This window comes from Sinohyriopsis cumingii, chromosome 8 (genome assembly GCF_028554795.1).
Source record: "Sinohyriopsis cumingii isolate HCF-2022 chromosome 8, ASM2855479v2, whole genome shotgun sequence".
Lineage (NCBI taxonomy): Eukaryota > Metazoa > Mollusca > Bivalvia > Unionida > Unionidae > Sinohyriopsis > Sinohyriopsis cumingii.
In genome coordinates this window covers 74,213,416-74,236,284 of record NC_142968.1, presented here as the reverse complement: position 1 = coordinate 74,236,284, position 22,869 = coordinate 74,213,416, and the positions used below count along the sequence as shown (strand labels likewise).

Genomic DNA, 22,869 nt, shown 5'->3' with positions numbered 1-22,869 from the left:
AGATTTTATGCATATATTTCTTTAAGGAATCTGTCAGCTGTTATGTAGAACATGGCAAGCCTAGTGTTTGTATGCTTTTTAGACGCTAGCAAGGCATTGGATAGGGTCAGTCAATGGACACACGTTAAAAAATTGATTGATATTAAAACACCTGTTTACATAGTGCATACTTTTGTTAAATGGTATGGCAAACAGTTGTATTGTGCGCGATGGGGACGTGTAATGTCCAGCACTTTCCATGTAAACAATGGGGTGAGCCAGGGGAGTATTCCTTCACCTTTCTTTCTACAGATATATACACGAAATAAATCGTAAGCTCGGTCAGTGTTACATGGGGTTACGTCTGCCACCAAATGTGTTGTTTCTTTACAATTTTAGTTCTGCTGATGATATGTCATTGATAAGTCCTTCTATCACAGGTTTAAGAAAATTATTACAGATATGTGAACAATACACATTTGAGAATGATATCATCTATAATATAAAAAAGTCAGTATGCATGGTCTTTCAGCCAACTTCTTTCAAATTACCATCTCCTCCCCTTGTACATCTTAACGGCAATGTTCTTACGTAAGTCAACAGTTAAATGTATTTGGGTCATATTTTGAAATAATGAAGATATGATGAGACATTTCCGCTTGCTGCGTACTCGAACAAACATGCTTCTACATAAATTTAAGATTTGTTCATTGAATATCAAAATTAGATTATTCAAATCTTACTGCTGTACCATGTATTATGCTCCCCTGTGGACAAAGTTTAGTGAATGTATGAAAAGAAAACTAGTTATTGGTTATAATATTAGTCTTCGTTTTCTATAAGGTCTTCCTAGGTGCCTCCAAAATATTTGTAAATTATAATGCATTCAGAATTTAATGAAGTAATGAGAAAGTATTATTCTCAATGATGACAAGAATATCTAATAGTACGGACTATATATAGAAATCTCTTTGGAACTAAGACATTCAATAAAATTCTTCTATTATCAGTAGATGGAACAAAATACTATTTAAATGTGCCATTTAATTTCATTCTTAAGAATGCAGGGCGCAGTTAATTGTGTACATGTATCTGTATACTTGTACGTATGATATATATGTTCTTTTATGGCTACATTTTTTTAAAACTTTATATCTAAAATTTAATTTAGTGTGAAATAAAGAATTTTTATTTTATCTTAAAGCCGAGAAAGGAATCGTTAGTCATAGGGAACGACGTTACTTTCTTGATACTGGTTTTATATGCACAAGTCTAATATAGACCTGACATACTGAGAAAAGATCAACCCGTCATCTTAAGACGATACAAACGTTGTTAGAACGTATTCCTAAGGCCTAGTTAGACGGATAGCTACGTAATGTATTAAATGAGAAGGAATTGCTTGGCACAAGTATGCTTTCTTCAGACAATCACGACACTTTAAGTCCAAAAATGATTTTGTACGGAAAGCGATGCAAAGACCACCATTGAACAAGGTTTATATATTTTTGTAGGAATGCTTTGAGGAGGAAGTCGTTACTAGTCATAATGTCCTTTTTAACTCCGGTTGCAGGTCAAAAAGAGTAAGTATATGTTGTAGGGTCTTATATCGATATTTGTGCCTAAGAAACATTTTTTAATTTCTAATATTGAATGCATATTATTATTATTTCCAGTAACGTACACATGTTTCGGTCTGTATCTCTCCATTCATATGTATGTGAGTCTGTTATTATGCAAGTTTGTCTTTTTCAGTTTTGTTTCAATCTTTCTGATCGACGTTTATACGCATCAGGTTGTAACCAAGTTATCTAACGCACCCCCCCCCCCGCATTCTCCATGCATCAGAATGCATCCCAGTTAACTTCCTCTCCATGTATATATCTATGTATTTGTCTGCATTACACTTGGATCTCACAATACAAGCGGTGTCATTTACGAGTTGGAGTAATAATTCTAATCAACAGCATTGCAGTGAGCTGTCAACATACTGAATTGAAAATAATATACCCAACACACAACGAATAACGAATTGCCAAGAGTTTAGAAATTACAAAAAACGAAGAGTATATTACAGCGAATGACCGTACATTGAAATATTATTCACTGGGAGTATATGTAAAACCATCCCCCGGTGAGGAAGACAAGCGCCTGAGTTTACCCACACCATCGTTAGAGAATATAGAGGAATATTTACAACGTAAATTTTTTTAAAGATATATAAGACGTTCGATGACAATACGATACACTCAGAAGGTGTATGCATTCGAAAATATGAGGGCTGTGCAGAAGATAACGCTACATTGCCTGAATTGTTTTTCCGCGTAACATCTGCTTGACGGCTATGACTTTTATTGTGGTGGAATTAGCGAAGAACCGTAACAAACTATTGTGCAAGAAACAGAAAAGCGTTCGATTGCTTATATGTGAATGTTCTTTTTCAAAGGTATCCACTCTCGAGATTAATCTCTGATCGGAGTCCTCATTAGCAATTCCTGCGTATACATAGGTCTGAAGTATTATTCATCGGATGGATGGTTAAATCGTAATGCAATAACTTGTTCGCAATCATCCTACAAAGCCAACAACCTGACCGCTCATGTGGCCTAAGTGGTTAGGACGTACCTCCCGGTTGTGGGAAGTCGCCAGTTCGAACCTCGGCCGAGTCATACCAGAGACTTTTAAAAATGGTACTAGCAGCTACTTCGCTTGTCGCTCAGCATTAAGAGGCAAGCGTTAGGACTGATCGGCCGGATGTTAGGATAATGTGACTGGGTGAGACATGATGCTACATGTCTTTGGCATGATGCCACAGTGCCAGTCATAGCTATAATCTGCCCCACTGCAGAGTTCGTAGTAATATGACTGCAACATTGTTAATGCTACCTTACAAATCCAAATTACACCCACACACTCACACATACACGTACACACACACACACACACACACACACACCGCACATGTGCCTTATATTTTGTTAAGAACTCAGCAACAGCTCTGATAAATGCAAAACTTGGATGGACCTGTTACTTCCGCGGTCATGTTAGTGGTCCCCGCCTGTACATATCCTTAAGCGAATATTCGAGATTCGGTGAAAATTTAGACGTCAATGTTTTCGCTTTTTCGTATCTTTTTCCAACAACAGATAGTCAACGTATACTTGAATGTACAACCACGTACCCATGTAGTACTTTATTTGGTATCCTCACATCAAACTGTCCAATTGGAAATTATTTTGGTGCGGGTAGGTAAATTTGCCACAACGCTTGTTTCGATAGCCATTAGCGTGTGTTACCTTTGCCGCTCTGAATAATTTTTACAGGCTACTTCATTCTTCCAATAACCGATAGGACTGTAATATATTCTGTATAATGTCAGCTAAGAAAATAAGCGAAGTCATGTCGATAACATGCAGCAACGACACGAATTATAGAAGCTTCTTCAGGCTTTGTTTGGTCACCGTATTACAGACGAGCAACAATTATATCTAAGAATTGCTTTCAACAGGTTCTATAGTGTTCTGGGTAGCTTTGTTAATGCAGCAGCAACATCGTCCTATACAACGTTTCGATGAGTGTAAAAATATTTGTTTCGTATTCAACAAGTTACAGAGATCACGATTCTACCATTATTCGTTTGAATTCGAGTTGGATTTGCAGTAAGAGCTTATACAGCAGCTAACCCATTAAAAGGGTATGAACTGAATTATACAAGTGATATCAAGGAAAGCATCACGAAGGAGAAGAAACTCTGTTTTTGCCATCATTGACTTTTGTGCGTATGCAAAGCCTAAACTATTCAAGCACAGTGAGATGCTTCCAACTGATAATTTTGTTCTGGCTGGATAAAGGAAAACCATATCGCTGTTGAATATGAGTACGATGACATGGGATGGTTTGAACATAATTACACTGTCTGCCGACGATCAGCCATGATATTGTGTACTCTTGGAGTTTGTGACAGCACTTCACTCATCACCAAGAAGTAAATCGTCCACTATTAATTTTGTTTCCACATTCGACAAAGCTCCTACTACTACTAATGGCCTCGATCTAAGTGAGGATAATCTTGCCATGCACGATGATGTCATGCATAGAGACTAAACCAATACCTGGAGAATATTCTCTGAAGGTCGACGTGACCTAGTAACAATTACTTGCATAAATCAATCCGAGGCAAATGAAGGTCTTTGATGATATAGCGCAGCGTTCACAGCAATCTATCCAACAACAATAAACTTAAAAGACGTTTAAACGTGCAAGTGATATCAAAGCAGACTATAAGACGCGATGATGAAAAGCTGTTCTTGAACATAGTGATCTGATTAGTAATTTTATAGTCAACTGCAAACGTATGAAGTATAGGTTTCAGCCGAGACAAACTGAATCGGAAATTTTCAAAAAGGTCTTCGATCAAACCTTTGCCAACGATACTGGCGCCGTATATTGACAATCGTGAGAAGAGGCTTTGAAGAACAAAAGAAAACAACTAAAACCGGGCGCGGTTCATAAATTTCATGAACGCCTAGGTAGAGTCCAAGGTGGCCTTGATGAAATGCTTGAGGAAGTTGGTGAGGTCTCAAAAGGTATAAGATACAAGAAGAAAGACTCACAGAGGCAACCATAAATCTTGCAAAGATAGAACAACTTAAGAATCACGTAGTGACATGAAGATCCTCATGTTGCATGAAGGTTGCAAAATCGCAAGGGCTAAATGTGTGCCTGTGGACCAACATGAGTAAATGAATTCGTAGATTGTTTGTACGATGACACCTTACTAATACTACTGTGTATTAAAGATCGACCTGCTATTTTAATATAATGACAGTCGTACGTTTACCGTACATATAAGTGTGTTTTTCTAACGTGCCAAGCAAAATATGTGTTTGATATTATTCGTACCCTACTACGGTCGCTAATCAATCAAAAATAGTATATAAGTGCAGGGCACGTCTAGGTGTTTGTTCACGTGTGAGGCATTCTTGGAAATTGAGGGGAACATATACAAGACGATGTTCCCTTCAATTCCCGAATTGGGAATTGCCCGAGTCAATGGCATTTTGACGTTTTGTATCAGCGCATGGTGTGCACGTTATTTAATCAATGGATAGAAAATAGAAGAATTTCTCTACAACGTGGCTATGCTACGATGATTATTGGTTTCTCCAAATACGTAGATGTATCCGCTGGCGCCACTATGTTGATTATGAAGGATCCATCCAAGCATGCAGATAATGAGCCTTATACATACAGACAACAGGGAGAATATGCCGACACAGCTAATAATACAGATGTACAACTTTAGTGATAGGATTCAACATCAATTTCAACGGCTGATACACGCAACGTCAAGAACAACTTTGTTGAGGGTCATTAAGAATTTTGTGAGCCATTGCTCTCAGTCGGATATTGGATTTGTCAGAATGCCCGCAATGTTATTTTTTATAGACAACGACAGATTATTCTGCATGAACAACGTCATCGATATTATTAGACGTACATTTTATGATGCTAGCACAGATTTGTTGTCGATATTAACATTATAGATGCCCGTACTAACCCATTCGCTTACTACAGACGACCATTTGCTGTCGGTTTTTATGCAACCACAGACAGCAGCAGAGGGAAAGGAAGAACCGACATGTTTAGGGTGATTGTTTTAATGGTACGTTTATAACATCTAGGCCTTGAAGAATGTTGAGATCTTGTATTAAAAATGTCCATCCGAGCCTTCTATCCTAGGTCGCGAAGGTATCGTGAGGACCGCCTCACTTGTAGGGGGTGTTCATGGGGAAAACAGGGTTGTTATAAAATAACTGACTTATCGTTGATGTGCTGACAGGTGATTTGTACTTAAATCGTTAAGTATAAAAATAATTAGTGATTCTGCTTGCTATCGGATCTCGCACAGCTATACTAGCTCGACAACGATTAGAGACTGTTAAGAACAATCTCCCCATCCATCATTCTCTCAAACAGAAGGTACAACAGAGTCAGGAAGCTCAAGTGGAATGTATAGAAGGTACAGAGCAGTTATTTAAACCAATTGTCAAACCAACTCGAGAACATTTTACAGCAACCGAGGCGACAAAATAAGCCCCTGAGACTCTACCTGCTAATATTGCTGGTCGTCTAACATAACAGATACATTTTCTGAAGTAAGGTATTGCCGCTATCATGGATAAAAACCAAATACTTGATATTGCTGAGTTAGGATGGAATCGTACAGGTCCATATGTAAAACCCAAATATATTTGCAGTCCTAATGATGTTGATTGGGTTAAAGATGCATATCGAAATGCTAGTAATAACCAGCAAGTCAAATCTAAATAAGATATAAATAAAATTGACATCTTTAGCAAAGCATTAGAGGCATATGCTGGAATAATAGAACCGGAAAGGGAAAAATAATGAAGTAATGGAGCGTCACCTTGAAAATGCAACAGAAGAAAGGAACAAATAAAGCGTAAAAAAAAACTCGATCTCAAGTAAGGAAGGAAAGATAAAAATGAAGCAGTGCGCTGTGGAACCATAGCCAGATTTGCATCACAAATCGTCACCTGAAGAAAACATTGAAGAGGGACTAACCTGTCGTGGTCGTAAAAAAGCAATGTAGAAATGTAACCCATGAATCGCAGGCGAATTGCGATAAACTTTTTCCCATTAACGTCATCGCTGATGTTGATCGACTAGAAATTCTGATTGGTGGAAGACGACCTGGAAATCATTCTCATAAGATTATATATAAAGCAGCTGCTATTTGTCAGCGTTCATTCACAGGTGGGGTCATAGACAGACACGTCTATCGGGAAGTTTTCAATGAAATTACTGATGATCACAACTGCGACTGAGGACGACACAATTAGATTGGTGATAACAAAATAACATGATTATACACAATGTCCAACGTAGGGCCGTAATGGTCCGGGTGATGTATTCATCCTTTCTAGTATTAAAAGTTACGGAGAAGGCATCGGTTATGTTGTTCAATAGTTATTCAGAACGGTTGCCCCAAAGGAGATTACGATTGCAAAACATTATGAATGAAAGACACCGAGGTCGTTTGTGATAAAGCTATTGGCGCTGTTGATTGTTTTGCTGGTTAAGCATTCTCAGCGGTCAAAGACAGATTCGCAATATTACTACGATGAAAACCGCAGCCAGTAAAACTGCCTAGCACCGATGTAATGCCAGTAAGTGTTAGTAAAAAATAAAGCAAGCTGCAGATAAACGGTTTAAAGAATTAGCTGGCGTGTCACTGACAAGCCAATAAGCTACCGAGAGAGAAAACAATTTAACCACACATCTAATAGCAGAAATGGGCTGACTCGACGGCGTTTTAAACATCAGTTAATATTAGTAAATGTTCAAACATGTATCTGACCCTGCAATTGACACAGAAGCGCCCGTCTTCAAGGTTTAATCCGTGTTCTGTTATCAGTATTATCCTTATGATGCACGTGTACCCGACCCACTTGGAAGAAATGAACTTCAAGTTCAGTATGCAAGCAGATATTTCTTGCCCGCCGGGGCATTCATTGAGATCGAAGGTCAACGTGTGAAAGCATATAGTACGGGATATGGAATATGAGACTGAGCTGGCTTTGTTTGTTGACATGTATGGGGCGAGATCAGAATGCTGATTCCGGTTTGCAGATATCCATGCGGGATTTCATAAAATTATATCCGATCTATTATTTCTCACTGGAATCCTTAGAGTTGTTAAGTCACTCAGTCGTTAACATACATTTTCGAGCTCATGTGGGAGCACCAGCAGCAGCAGTTACTGGTTACAGAACCATCGCTGTGATCTTATCGGACAAAGCAATACAGCACGAAGATGTTGTGGACGAATGAGGACAGTTGATGCACCGTATAAAATATGTAACCTATAATTGAACCATTCATGATGTTGTTTGAAATGTCCCATTAGGACGTTAATGTTACCCTGAGACCTGGTCAGATGAAAATGATATAGTCGGCATCGACAAAGAGATGTGAACTAACAATATTACTGAAATCAGCGGCATTGCAAGGCCTATATACATTATTGTTGTTCTTTATACTAGTGCGATCAACGATACAATAAATACTGGTGACATATTCCACGTCTTGCAGCTATACCAACGCTGATTGCAGCCTTAGCTTCAGCTGTTGAACAAGCGGCGGAACTAGGTGCCTTGAAACCGCTCGCAGGATGGCGTTGAAAAAAATCGGCGGGGCAGGATCAAGTGACCGACCCAAAGACCTAAATTAAAACAAAAAAGGGACGGGGCCTACAACTAACAGGAACGATCCGTTGCAGGGTTCGATATGGTCAAGGTCAGCAACTACAAGGAACATTACAGAAGATGCCATGCTGCTAGGGTTAAAGCTAAGCATGGTCCTGGTGACATTACTTTGTCATCGTATGAGACAAAACATGAGCTTGCTGATCTTATGACACTTAGTGGGCTTGACGAGGTCGAAGTTGATTTTTCTTCACGATCATAATGAAGTGTTAAAGACGAGCAATATTAAGTGGGTCGATCTTATCCGACGAGTTGTAGGTGTGGCCAGCGATAACTTTGTAGTATTTACTGATGGAGGAAGAATCATATACGCAAGGGTACCAATCGCGAGGATCAGAAAGGAGATCAATAAACATGTTGTTAAAACCGACAATACAGTGTCCGGTAAACTCAACATGAATTGACTTAGAACTGTTCTTTGGATAAAACCAGCGTCTGACTACGACACCGCAATAAAGAAACTCGTGGGCGACAAAAACGCAATGATTGATTGAAAATTAGCCACGTTGCAATCTGAGTATGATCTTCATGTAAAAATGATTATGTGTATTCGCGGGATCTTTCAGTGACTTAATAAAATTTTTGAATATTTCTTTAGAAATGCAGTGGTCGACAATGTAAAGCTGGTCGAAATTTACACAAAACTCGGTGATCTAGCCAACGTTCAAGTATCAATCGCACGAACAACAAAATGCCATATATATATATATATATATATATATATATATATATATATATATATATATATATATATATATATATATATATATATATATATATATATATATATATATATATATATTCAAGTAGAACGCAGAGTGCGTTAGAAAGATTGAAGCGGGCGTATTACATACGACTTCCATCATCAACGTTGCATACCTGGTGGGGTCTGGTTAAGCATCAGGGGCCTTGCATAATAATACAATCAGACATACCCTTGAGGTCATCGGCCTGTATAGGATATCAGACATCAGTTCTATGCGATTTAGTATATTTAGACATAGTAATGGTGTCATTCAACTAATCGATGTTCTTTAACTCTGACAGTCGTTTGTTGTTTGAGTGTGTGTGATTTAAATTTTTAACCAAGCATTATAACAATTTCCAGTCATATCGCTACGATGTCTGCAGTGTGCCAGTTTAAAGCGATGTCTAGCACTGGGGCATCATGTTACAGACATGGATATCCCACCCTGTCACATTATCCTGACACCAGGCCGACCAGTCCTTACACTAACCTCTTAATGCAGAGTGTCTAGCGAGGCAGCTGTTTGTACCATTTTTTGAAACACGAACGGCAGATTTCGCCGCTAATATAGATCAGTTTTCGATTAGAACTGTGTTGTGAGGGCAAGAAACTATAACTGATAATCGTCCTCTTAAGTCAGAGCGATCAAACCTGACTTGGGGCTGGGGTAGAGCAGAGCACGATCCACCTCAGATTCGATCTTGATGTTAATTTAAATCAAGGGTGGGCATGCGGCCCGCCAAGGGTTTTCATGCGGCCTAGGAACAGGTCATCATTCGCACTGACTCTGTTTATGTTACTCTGTTTATCAAATAAATGCGCTTCTTTTGAAGTTTAAGTTTACGTTTTCAAATATTAACAACATATTAACAACTGAAGATTAATTATGATGTTATTTAGAAAAACCTTGTGTTTTTGCTATTTCAAATATTAATTATTTTGCTTAATGAACTATGCGGCTCGCGACTAGGTGCAAATTTGTGTATGCGGCACTTGCACTGGAAAGTTTGCCAACCTCTGATTTAAATAGTCCATGATCTTCAAAACCATGCTTATAGTCATACCTTTAAGCAACCAGTGATAGGCCAATTAGAAGATAATGTTAAACGATACAAAGAAACTATGAAACAAACACGACATGGAATTGAAGCTATTATGAAAGCTATATGAACACATTTTCATAACTACTTTGATAATATCCAAATGAAGAATTACGGGTTAGACTTGCTTCTAAAATATTTACTCTCCTAGCTGTGATAGGGTACGTAATGAAATATGTTAGCAAACTCCGTGAAGAGATAATGACGGGAGCAGAGTTCGGGTCCAGAGAGCATCGCCCATTTCCCTTCGGAAACGTTTATCTAATAATGAAATATATGCATCTTGAGCTTATAAAATTACCATTGATGAAATACTAGACCAGAAGTTGATACTGGTGGAATTGAGAGTCTAGAAATAAATTTTCCAGTTCCAGAAATTGATATATCGGTAATTGAGAAAAATGATTGATACTCATTTGTCACAATTGGTTCCAAAATGGGAATCAATGGAAGGAACATAATTCTCAAACACAACAACGATCCAGGTGGTGGTGGTCATCATATACCGTCGACGATTTATTTAAATCTTATCTGTGATGCTGTGGATAGTAATTATCAGGCTGGATCCAAATGGACTTCGATCTCAGCAAGCACATCAAGGATACATTTTTATAACCTTTCCCTGAGGATACTCTGGCCATTTGATTGTGTCCGTCTTCACGATTACAATTTTTTCTGAACAATTAAAATAGACTTTTGCTTGACACCCCCGGAGAATAATTATTTGTCAGAAATATATGTCAGGAACTGAAACTGAGCGATGAAAAATAAATAAAAAGATAACACTCCGAATAAAGAAAAGAAAATACTATGTTATATGTATTGATGCTGGCAAGCTCGGCGGCTTAGGCTGCCTATACTTGTTTTTCGGTGAATTGTGGGCATGGAGGGAGAGTGATTGCTCCGCCGCCACACATTGCCCGAATAATCACATGCTTACATTGCTTGCAATCGACGTCTTTGGGTTACTCCACAAATTTCGATAGCTGTTTCGCACGTACAATTACCAACGTTTTCTTTTTCCTTCTCATATTGTCATGACATCGTTGATCAATTTTCTCAATGACGCTTCCCAGAAGAACACATTTACTAATCGCGCTATCATTTTGGACAAGTGTAAGGTAATTTTACATTGCTTTTTGAGTTATTTGATTAATCGATATTCCGCTGCTTAATATATATATATATATATATATATAATATATATATATATATATATATATATATATATATATATATATATATATATATATATATATATATATATATACCATCCTCTTGTTGCTCTTGTATAATTTTACAATCGTTAATTTTTTTGAGGATCATGTGTAATACCATCCAGGCCTAATTTCTCAATCACGTTGATATTTTCCAGGTTTGTTATACAATAAATATATTTAATTAAGCGTTTCATAAATCACCAAAAGGAGACGACCGTTCTCAGGTGATGTCCATTTGTTGTGTTTCCAAGGATTTAAACACGCTGCTAAGGTAAGATAAGGATGTAAATATATGCTATTTTTACGGCCACCAGGCACCTGTGCTGATCAACATTAATTTGTGCTGGAGCACTGACCATAGCGATCCACTAGGTATCAAAAGACATTCTAGCAGATTCAGAGGGATCCAAGCGACCTGAAATTCTCAAGGAATTGTGGGTCTAGGTCAGGTAATTCATAATGATTATACATATTAAATATTGGTTTTCAGTTTATATATTTTACGTCATCACCCCCACGCACAGCTGTCTCCCTACTTTATAGAAAAAAATCCAGTATTTCTAATAAAGCTGAGGGATCTTTTGCACCGGCAATTTCTAATCACACCATGGCGATTTGCTTCATAATCACAAAAACTAGAATGTCTTCTGAATTCATTATCAACGTATACTTCCTCCATTTACATATACTGAGTTTAGGAAAGATGGAGCAGCGCACGATAGGTCCCCGTGACAATATTTTCATCAGTGCGATGATGATTGAACAAAGGGCAAGAATATTTATTGATCGTCTAGGGGATGATAAGAAGTACTCTTTAGGATCAATTTTTTCGTCTCTGGCTGGAAATCGTGGCTTGGCGAGCACATCGCTGTTTAGATAAAAAGTCTAAGCCTGTAATGTTGACAGGTATTGACGAGCCGTATTACGTAAAAGCATATCCTGTGACAGTCGTTGTTTACGTGCCTCATACGGTAAACGAACCTAACGTTGATGCTCTTCAACCGTTACGAACTGGTATCTTAAACTGCGTATCTCAAAGGGGCACATAACACACGACTATGAAATAGATCGAAAGTATTATGCGCAAAGATAACAAGCGAATGCACCGAAAGTGTAAATGAGAACGGAGTCAAACGAAAAGAAATCGCCGCCTTGCGAACAAAAAAAACTAAACATTTCCTATACTAGTAAAAACAATAAAGGACGAGGGTTAATACTATTCCGGCGACTATCAAACAAAATGCTTCCCGATAGTGATAGTTGACACAACACTCAAGAAAGCGAAACACATTTACGCCTCACAAAACTACCAGATTGTATCACGGTAATATGTTTGATGTATTAATAATATTTATAGCATTATCACAAACGATGCAGTATCAATCTGGCTGTTTCAGAGTGATCAAGAATCCGATGATGGGTTTTGGTTACTTCGTGCTACCTTCTGGTTGGTTGGTTGTTGTGGGGTTTAACGCCATTTTTTCAGCACACGATAGGCCATATATGGCGGCCAGTATTAATGGTGGAGGAAGAACCCGGGAAAACCCCGGAAAGAACCACCGACCCACGAGAAGCTACTGGCATGCTTTCTCACGTGCTACCTTCTGGCAAAAAATATCGCCCAAAATATGTATATGAGCAGATGATATGGGTGGCATTAAAATAGACAGACAACACCAATCTCGTCGATGAATTGTTAAATATTTGTTTTACAATCTCATCTCTCGTTGTTCATTTTGCCTAACAAAGAAAAACTCATGGACCATAACACCAAGGGACTTAATTGAGTGTATACAGCATTCATGTATTTAATTTGAAACACAAACTAAAATTCCGAGAATTTTATTTATATTCGTATATTAGCTTGTTTTCTTTAAAATTGTCTTGAAAACGGCGAAAGCAGGTCGCATTTTAAGCGATTTGGTCTTCCAACGTACGAAGTGATACAATCTGGTAGTTTTGTGAGCTGAGAAAACAGTCCGCTGTCGGTGCATCCCATTGATTTAACTGTATCTGACGACATCGAATCATTTGAGTTTGTCAAAAATATTCATTCAGTTATTCCTGTTTGGCTGTGGCGTCATTTTAATAAATCAGACCCAGAAATATATCCATGTGTCTGATGAAAAAAATATACGTAGTTGGGCCCCAGTAGTATTATTGTGGTTCATGCTTCATAAACAACACCGTCATCGCTGACGGTGAGCGAAGCAATAACAAATAAAGATCTTTCTTCCTAACTTAGAAAACATCGATAAGGAAGATATATCCATTACAAAAGATATGGGACGAGAAATCATTGGCACATTTACGCACGTGCCGATAAAAAGAGCCGTTCCACAAGGTTAATCATGGGCGAAGTAGAACCTGATTTTATAAATTGCTGATACTGCGCGACGAGGTGTGCTTTCCATCAGGGTTAATGCTGACCTACTAAGGAACTAAGATAGGTACTATTATCAGTTACTGTGACGGTGATTCGCTGCAGTTTACTCACCGATTGATCCTATTTCCCGACATAAAACAATTTAGCTTAATGGCCCTAGTGGTTCATGTAAAACAAGTCGTTCGTTTATAGGGGAATCCAGTGACCCACACCGACATGATGGTTTAACAGCTACACACAGGCTTTCTAGATAAAAGAGGGGGTTAAGTGCAATGCTCATCAAAGCTTCTTTCAATAGAGGGATCGGATGGGAGAAAAATATATTCCAAAATCATTTAGGACAAAATATACAGTGCGTCCAAGGATACATTAACAAAATGCATAGAAAAGTAATTATCATGTGCGTTGATCAATGACTACCTCCTCGTTTTACAGGAGATTGTTGTTGTTGTTGTTGTTGTGGGGTTTAACGCCATTTTTCAGCACGATAGGCTATACATGGCGGCCAGTATTAATGGTGGAGGAAGAACCCGGAAAACCCCGGAAAGAACCACCGACCTTTTACAGGAGAACCACCAAACAAATGGCTAAAAAAATGTCGATTATTACAAGGAAATTTTAGAAGACCACAAGGCCGTGGACGAATCATTACAAACTCTAAAGGTAATGATGAGACATAAACCCGACAGGATTCGAAGTGCGATATTGCGCATCGTCCATTGATGATTTCTGGAACTTGTGGCTCTCTAATGATCTGATAGTCATATCCAGGAAAATAATTCATTTCAAACTGAATTATTTTAGCACCATGAGGAGAAATGTCCCAAGTTACAGGTTCCATTGTGTTATCGTCTTCCGGATACTGGTCTTCGGTGTATTACTGTTGATATTCCAGGTTCAGCGACCCAGCGAAAACATGTTCTTAATGATATTTTTCATGTTTCCATTGAGGCAGGTATAGCCATCATGACTGTCTCTAGGATATGTAATAACGATTCATTCACTGCAGGGTTTAACAATCTCAGATACCAATATTTGGATTATCGATGATCATGTAGAATGCTCAAATATTTAACAGAATCTCTCAGCTACACAGGATGGCATAGACTGAAAATAATCAACCTCAGGATGTACCCGGCGTACCAATTCACGGAACATTAGTCCCCGGCACGTTAAGGATAGAGTTGGCTGAACATAAGATAGATGACAAAATAAATAAATGCGAGTTTGATCATGATCCTGAATTCATCATGGATTTGAAACAATGAAAAATAATGGCTGCGTGCTTTGCAACAATAATGTTATGGCAATATTTTTAAAATGACCCAAGACAATTTATCCTGGACAGACTCGATATTAATTTCGGGTATACACACGAAATTGTCTCGCTGACATGTTGTGAATGCAAACGATGTGGGGGCGCCACTAAATTAATGCCAGATCCAGACCGGTCGCAACAACGAGTTTTGGTTTCAGACATTACCTGTAGTTGTTCTCGAAATAGGGGCCGCCGAATCTAGTGAGTAAATTGCAGGCATACCCGTAGATCTTATCACGCTGACATTTGATGTGTGGATAAACTCCATATCGGATTAATTGCTCTTTGTGTTCACCAGGTTCATATAAATACATGACTTTGCCGTTGGTATACAGCAATGGTCTTGCTGGCGAATAGCGTCTCTAAGCCTGTGTGCTTCTTTGCTATGGCATCGATGGGTTTAGTTGCAATTCCACCCGTGACATTGTTGTTTAACGCAGATATTACGCTTGATAGTCTTGCAAACCATTTACGAGACCGAGTGTCCTTCCTCAGCAACTATTGGGAGTACTGATGTCAAAACATTCGCTCAGCAAGCATTTGATTAAATTGCTTAGCGATTGCCTGATCACGATGTATGCCGTCTCGTTTCATCATTATCATTCTGCATCAGCGATGTTATGACACCAATACATTCTTTGCCAGGAACAACCTGTAGCTATCGTGGCCATTGTAAATAATCACGTCGATAAATTAGTTTAAACGCGGCTGCGATATGAGTTGCTGCTTTAGTTGATAATGATTCCACTTCATTGTATCTGCTTGCAAAATCAACGACCATCAGCGCGTATTTGTATGTGCGTGTGCGTATATTGTCGTGGGTCAAAAACGAGATACCTTATTGATGAACTTAGTAGGGAGTGCTAAAACCAACCCGTCAATAGAAGGTCGTTTTAGGTAGTGGCAGATAGATTTGCCATGTTGTTTGTCGGGATGACCAATCTGCAGAGATATCACGCTTGACACCCGCTGCATCAGTGAGTTTGCTAATAGCCGGTTTTCCTTTCCATTATCGTCCTTGACTAAACTAAATCGATTTCATAATCATAATTATCGAGCAATTAATACAAAGCCCCCACCTCTATTTCACCACTCATCAACCAGTTAGCCAGTGACTCCTTATATTTTTATTCTTCATTGACATCAGCCTGTGAACAAGATTGACATCAGCACATAGTTTGTTTTTTTTTTTTTTTTGTTTTGTAGACGCTGTTGTGAACATGGCATAGCATGATCAGTATCATTCACAGGAAATTAGCCAGCTTATCGTCAGTTTTCTTTGTCACGTTTGATAACAAGTCGTGTTCAAGGACCAAAATAATGATAGCATGAAAGAGGTGTTTCACCAGGATTCTTAGCCCATGAAGTTCCTGGTAATTTTCTGAGTGTCGCGGCGATATCACTACTCTTGAATGACATAAAGCTAGACGCTGTTGGCCATTCGTGAATTGCTGAAGACACAAACGTATATTTTGCATACCGCATTTTACGCCGTACCTGTAAGTGCCGATCGACGATACTTTGAAGTTGTTGTTCTTAATACAATAGTGTCAATGACCATCTTACCTCTAATACAATTACACTTATTATATACATAATAACATAGTCGTACAACATGAACGTGATTGATGTTTCATCAACACAAGAGCAAGAACCAATCAAGCATCATTCAGAATTACAAATCCTATCCTCGGCAGTATCATCGGTCCGTCTGGGTCTGGTAAATCTCAGTTGCCACTCAACCAGAAAATGAGATGGCTCAAATGGGTCAAATTGTATTTAGTAGCGCCATCTACAGACGACCAGCGGTGTTATAATGTCCTTAAGAAATTCAATGAATCTGCAAAGGATTCCTTATCGCCCGATGAGGATGTTGTTCAAATTATCCTTGATATCAATAACGCACATTCGGTTGACGATCTTGATGGTAGCGTTAATAATCTTGTGGTTTGCGATGATGTCATACTTGAGTGAAAAAGCAACAAAATAACAAAACAAATCTAGCCAGAATATTTTCACGCGGCTGGTATAAAAACACGGATATGACATCATATCTTACGTTAAGCAGCGACACTCTCAAATCCCGAAAGTGATCAGAGATAACTGTAATTTTTTGGTTATCTTTAATGGCGTCAATACACATACGCTTCGAAATACTCATCTGACTTGCTTTTCTGTGTATATGGACATAAATAAGTTCATAAACATTTTTGCACATGTTCAGAAAAGCCCACATGGATTCATTACAGTTAATTCACACGATTCACGGACACGATATCGCATTGTTCTCGATAAAATCTTTGGATGAGCATCCTGTCAGCATATCAACGATAAGTCATTTATTTTATAACACACCCTGCTACACACGGGGACGCCCCCTACAAGGAGAACGGTCCAACATAGTTGGTTTCTGCAGTTAGCGGCTGTCAGAACCGCACCCATGATGGCGTTGATAACAACTCATTAGAAAATATATAGAGCGTCTCGTAGGCGAAGTAAAAATGACATGGTCCGCGACTACCTGGAAAGACTGGCAAATGGCCTTTGTATTGAAAAATTTAGATTAACTCACAGGTAAAGGCGGCCAAAATTGTCCCATTTGCCTTTACGCAGGATGAATTCAGAGTCAGAGGCTTGAACGAGATGATCCCACGAAGGTGGTAAAACGGAAGCGCGCTCTTGTTGAGTTTATTCATCATATAGAAACTACCTTTGCTATTGTACAGAACGCCTGTTGATATTTACTGACGTGGGATCTCGCAAACCGGTGAAGCGTCTATGTTGATATGATCAGGTATTCCATCAAAGCTGAGTTTACCAGCCTGGTTGTTATTGACTTTGACTCTGGTGAGCTTGTGATTCTTTATAATCAAACTTGAAAGTTGCAATCATATAACATTGACACTCAGTTTGTTTTGTAGCTACCAGACAATGTCGCGAAGAACCTGGTTTAAAATCGGTGAGATCCGGGAAATCAGAGACGCATTTTTGCCCCTTGTATTGATCAAAGACTATGTCAATGCTGCCAATACAGAGATGAAACAATACTTAAATGTCAAGATCACATAGGCACCACCACCATGCGCAGTAACTTCAGCCAGGCAGAGGAAGAACCTAACTCGATAACTGTAGCAAATGCCAGACTTGGCTCAGTTCTCTTGGTCCGTATCATATTTATTTTTATCGTAAGCAGTCCAGATCATACTTTGTTATCATAAGCAGAAATAATAGGTGGTGGGGTAAAATAGCGATGCTAATAATGATCAACAGAATCGTAATTTGCTACCACCAATGGTACCTGTTAGCAAAAGCAGATTTTGTGTTGGTGGAGATTTTGTTTTTTACATTTACAATATCAAGATCGTTATTTGTTTGCGGTGACATTCATCTTGAATGAATGAACAGTTAACCAGGATGGTACATAAACCGTTTTGGTGATTGTATTTAATATTATATTGATAAGTATGTAATCTGACATCGGTGATGAGATTGCATAATTTTCGACGATATGGAAGGTATGAAATGGGTGAACAGTGATGCCAACACCGATAGCAGTTTCGTTCTTGTTATCGACGGATATCAGCTTGAAAATGATACCATTAAAATACCCTCGTACAAGCTCAAATGTTATCTTGGCATGGTCAAATAGAAATCATCAGTTGGGACCACCCTGATGTACCAATACCAATTCAAAGCCAGCTTGAAATGATGACAATGACACGTACAAATAATAAATCGGTAACTTATTTATTTTCATAATGATACTTTTGTTAAAATGTTTGGTAAAGAGGTGAATCCAGGGCCCAATCCCTAGTATCTCTACACGCGTCTGGGATAATGAAAGATCTTCGGAAAGAGAATCCATTCGCACGACCAAACACTTCCAACGAAATAATAGCAAGTAAAGAAACAAAACCAGAAGGAAAAATTTATTTAAATAGTAGCCTCATTAGTAGGAACAAAACATAATAATCAAATCTTTTAATTTCTCTTTGTCGTTATATATAATCGATGCATGCTATGATGTAGATCACCGACAACTGTCTAAGATTTGATTACTTATTTTTTTTAAAGTGCCATTTTCATTTGTGGATAACTATCAAAGACAACTGAGAGAAAAGTAATATGAAATCAGTATATTGGTTGTTTGATTGTGCTCTTTACATTTGTTTTGTCGTTGTGTATAGAATGCTTGTAAGTATCAATACATTACGGAATATTAAAATGAAAAGACACATACGCAGCGTCTTTACGAAATCTTTACTTAAGACAATTTCAACAGAAAGATAGATGCAAAGAGATGTAAAAGGTCGGGGGGGGGGGGTATTTGCTTTTCATATATTCTTCATGTGAAACCGGCATTGCACTGGGAAAGAAAATGTATGTCATTAAAACTTTGGCCAGGTTGAAACTAGCTTACTCTGGGTGAAACATTGCGATACGAGGAGAAAACAGTGATGAACTAATAATATTGGAATAGAATATTCTGTTCCAATGGAACACTTTTTATTGGTATGTGTTACGAACATAAGTCACAAAATAGCGACTGCATACTACTGACTACACAAGCTGCAAAAATATGTTGTGTTATTATATGTAAGGTTGAAATTATTGAACAGAATTATTTCAATTTATTCTATTCTTATTCGTGAGTCGAGTTGGGTATCTATGCAATCACGAGACGTCTTCTTTCACCTTGTAACGGTTCAACATCTTTTTATTTCAAATTAAAAACGCAGAAACTATTATTTAAATTACTGAGACACCCCACATTCCTTCGTATAAATGAGGCATCTTATTTTTACTTTTCAATAAACATATTGATGATGATGATATTGACTACGATGATGATGACGACAATTATTATTATTATTATTATTATTATTATTATTTCAGCTCTGTCAAACGGGCACGGGCATACCAATTGGAAAAAGAGCTAATGTGGTTGTATGTAGCAAATGTTGCGATAGCGATTTTTGCAACGTTGGATTGTGTGGGGGAGGTAAATGTGAATGTCACGTGGATAGATATCAATGAAGATCAGTTGGATGAAGCTGTTACGATATAATGAAGTGCTTATAAAACGAGGATGAAGAAAAAAATGAAGATGATGATTAGAACAAAAATAACAATTTCTCAAGTGAATTTCCTTCAAAGAATTCACATAAATTCGTAAATATTAATCTTTACATTCAATATGCTAATAATTTGATTTATTTTCTTAGTTATAACAAAACCTTCGGATAATCCTAAATTTCGCGTGTCCGCCATATATATTATCCAATATTTCAAATACTAAAAATATTGCTAAATATATTTGGGTATATAATATGATTGTGTATAAATATATGAAAGTGTGTATATATATATATATATATATATATATATATATATATATATATATATATATATATATATATATATATATATATATATACATACATACATACATACGACTACACGCAACAATAAATTAAACATCACAATATGTTAAATCTGATATGCACGATTACTGCACTGCAAAGTGAACTAATGTGCACGTTATAATTCACCTTCCTTGTAAAGATTCTTTTATAAACAAATTCCAAAACATGTGAAAATAAATTATATAAATACGTGTATTTTCAAAACATTAACAGTGTTTTTCTTCCCTAGTCCATTTCTTGAACTTTTTAATTTCTGCTTGCAGTTCACTAAGGGGCGCATATCTATGTGAAAATCCTGCTCTCCTTATTGTATAATACCAATCTGGATTTATGCATGGTCTTGTCACTCTAGATATATCACCAATACCTTTAGAACACTTTTGTAGCACCTTATAGATTGAGCTCTGTACAAAGTTTGCTCCCAAGTTGACATAATGTATCATCGTTGCTGGTAGAAATGTATCTAGCTTCACCGACCCCAAGTTGACCGCGGCAATAACTAATGACATCTCTAATATGTGAACCGTTTGCTGCAAGTCACACTCATGACCAATAACATCAAAGTCATAGCGTTTATTCAAGTTATGTAATGTTTGTTGTATTGAAAGTGTCCAGAAAATAAAATTTTAAAAGAAAATATAGATATTGTATTTTATCAAATCTGTGAATTTAGCGATACTTGATTGAAAACTATCAGCGAATCTTGCGATATTTGATTACTTGATAGAGACGTGCTGCAAAAGTAATACTTCAAACTCTATTCAAATCAAAACATTAACATTACTTTTCGAGTTTTGTTGGTCTCAAAGTATATATTCCTACACGATATTTATGATTCTCTCAAAATTAATGTCGGTATTTATTATAAAAAATACATAGTAGTATGTTTCCGTTTCGTATGATGAGGCTGCAATCGCCTTATAGACAACAGTCTTGCTAACCGTAAAAATGTTAGATTTTATGACGGGTGTGCGATAATTTAATCTTGCCGTCAGGCAAGAATTATGAAAGGGTGACTTGTTATCGCATACAAATTGTATGCATGTGCAAAAATAGTTCTTTCATTTTCTTTTGTTCATAATTTATTTGTTATTTTCATATACAATGGTTCTTATTTTGTTCATTAATACTATGTCTAAAAAAGGATTTAATTTTGATCTTAGTTCTTAACAAGAATGAACTGTATTTGGTTGCAATATTGAAGCCATAAAAACAACTATAATAATAATAATAATAATAATAATAATAATAATAATAATAATGATAATAATAATAATAATAATTCTTGTTATTATTATTATTATTATTATTATTGATGTTGTTGTTGATAATGATCTCATTATTGTTGGATGTAATAAATTAACTTTCCTAACAGTATACATAGATTGAGGTTATGTGTTAAACTAATTCATCCACTTGAAGTCATTATTCATTATATTGTATATTATCTTGTAAAACGTAAAATATTTCACAGAGTTAAGATATCAGACTATTCAACTCCTCAGAGATGATTTTCCTATTAAAAGTTGTAAAGCTAAGAAATTCAATATTTTATGTTAATTCAGACTGTAATCAAAGATTACATTGCTCGCCACAACCAAACTGTAGTAGGATTCAATAGTTATTGCACATATTAATCATGATGCAGGAATTAAGTACAAACTAACATGATTCTGAGAACAAAAAGTTGACCCCCTTCAGCACGGCATACCATAAATACAAATCTTTGTTTTCATAATCTGATTCCGAATCTATTTTCATCTTTCACCTTTAGAAGTTATATTTATGAAAGGAAAAATCGCAGACTTTGGGTAAAATTGGAGCGACTAGCACCTAGTTGTTTGTTACTCGATCGCTCCAGGTGATCCCGAGTAAGCGTCGGAGGCATCGCATGTGAAAGGCGCTCTGTCTTTTCTCTTGTGACGCGTACAGAGTCCAGGTTTCACTGGCGTACATAAGAGTGCTTAGCACGCAGGCACGGTACACGGTGATCTTATTGTTCCGGGTCAGCATGCTGTTGTTCCACATTCTCTGCGACAACCTGGAGAGAGTCGTTGATGCCTTTCCGATCCGCTTGTTGAGCTCAGCATAGAGCGAGAGGTTGTTGGTGATGGTAGAGCCGAGGTACATTAACTAACTCACCACCTCAAGTTCGTAGTTGTTGATGATGATGCTTGGGGGCTCCGCATCCTGAACCATCACGTTTGTTTTCTTTAGGCTTATGGTTAACCCAAACTCATCGCATGCTTTAGCAAAACTGGCCATCAGGCGCTGAAGCTCAGCTTCTGTGTGGATGGCTAGAGCAACATCGTCAGCGAAGAGCATGTCCCTGATGGTTACTTTACGTACTTTGCTCTTTGCCTTCAGTCGTGCCAGGTTGAACAGTCTGCCGTCTGGTCGC

The 22,869-nt window shown here is 37.5% G+C and overlaps 1 protein-coding gene across 1 annotated transcript in view; it reads left to right on the top strand.

Annotated features, from left to right (window-relative positions):
* LOC149793819 (uncharacterized) overlaps positions 1-22,869 on the top strand; it is a 45,335-nt gene that overhangs the window by 6,598 nt on the left and 15,868 nt on the right. Inside the window, exons 4-5 of the mRNA XM_089966468.1 lie at positions 1,494-1,562; positions 19,939-20,044. Coding sequence (XP_089822594.1) covers positions 1,494-1,562; positions 19,939-20,044 — 175 coding nt within the window. The remainder of the gene's footprint in view (positions 1-1,493; positions 1,563-19,938; positions 20,045-22,869) is intronic.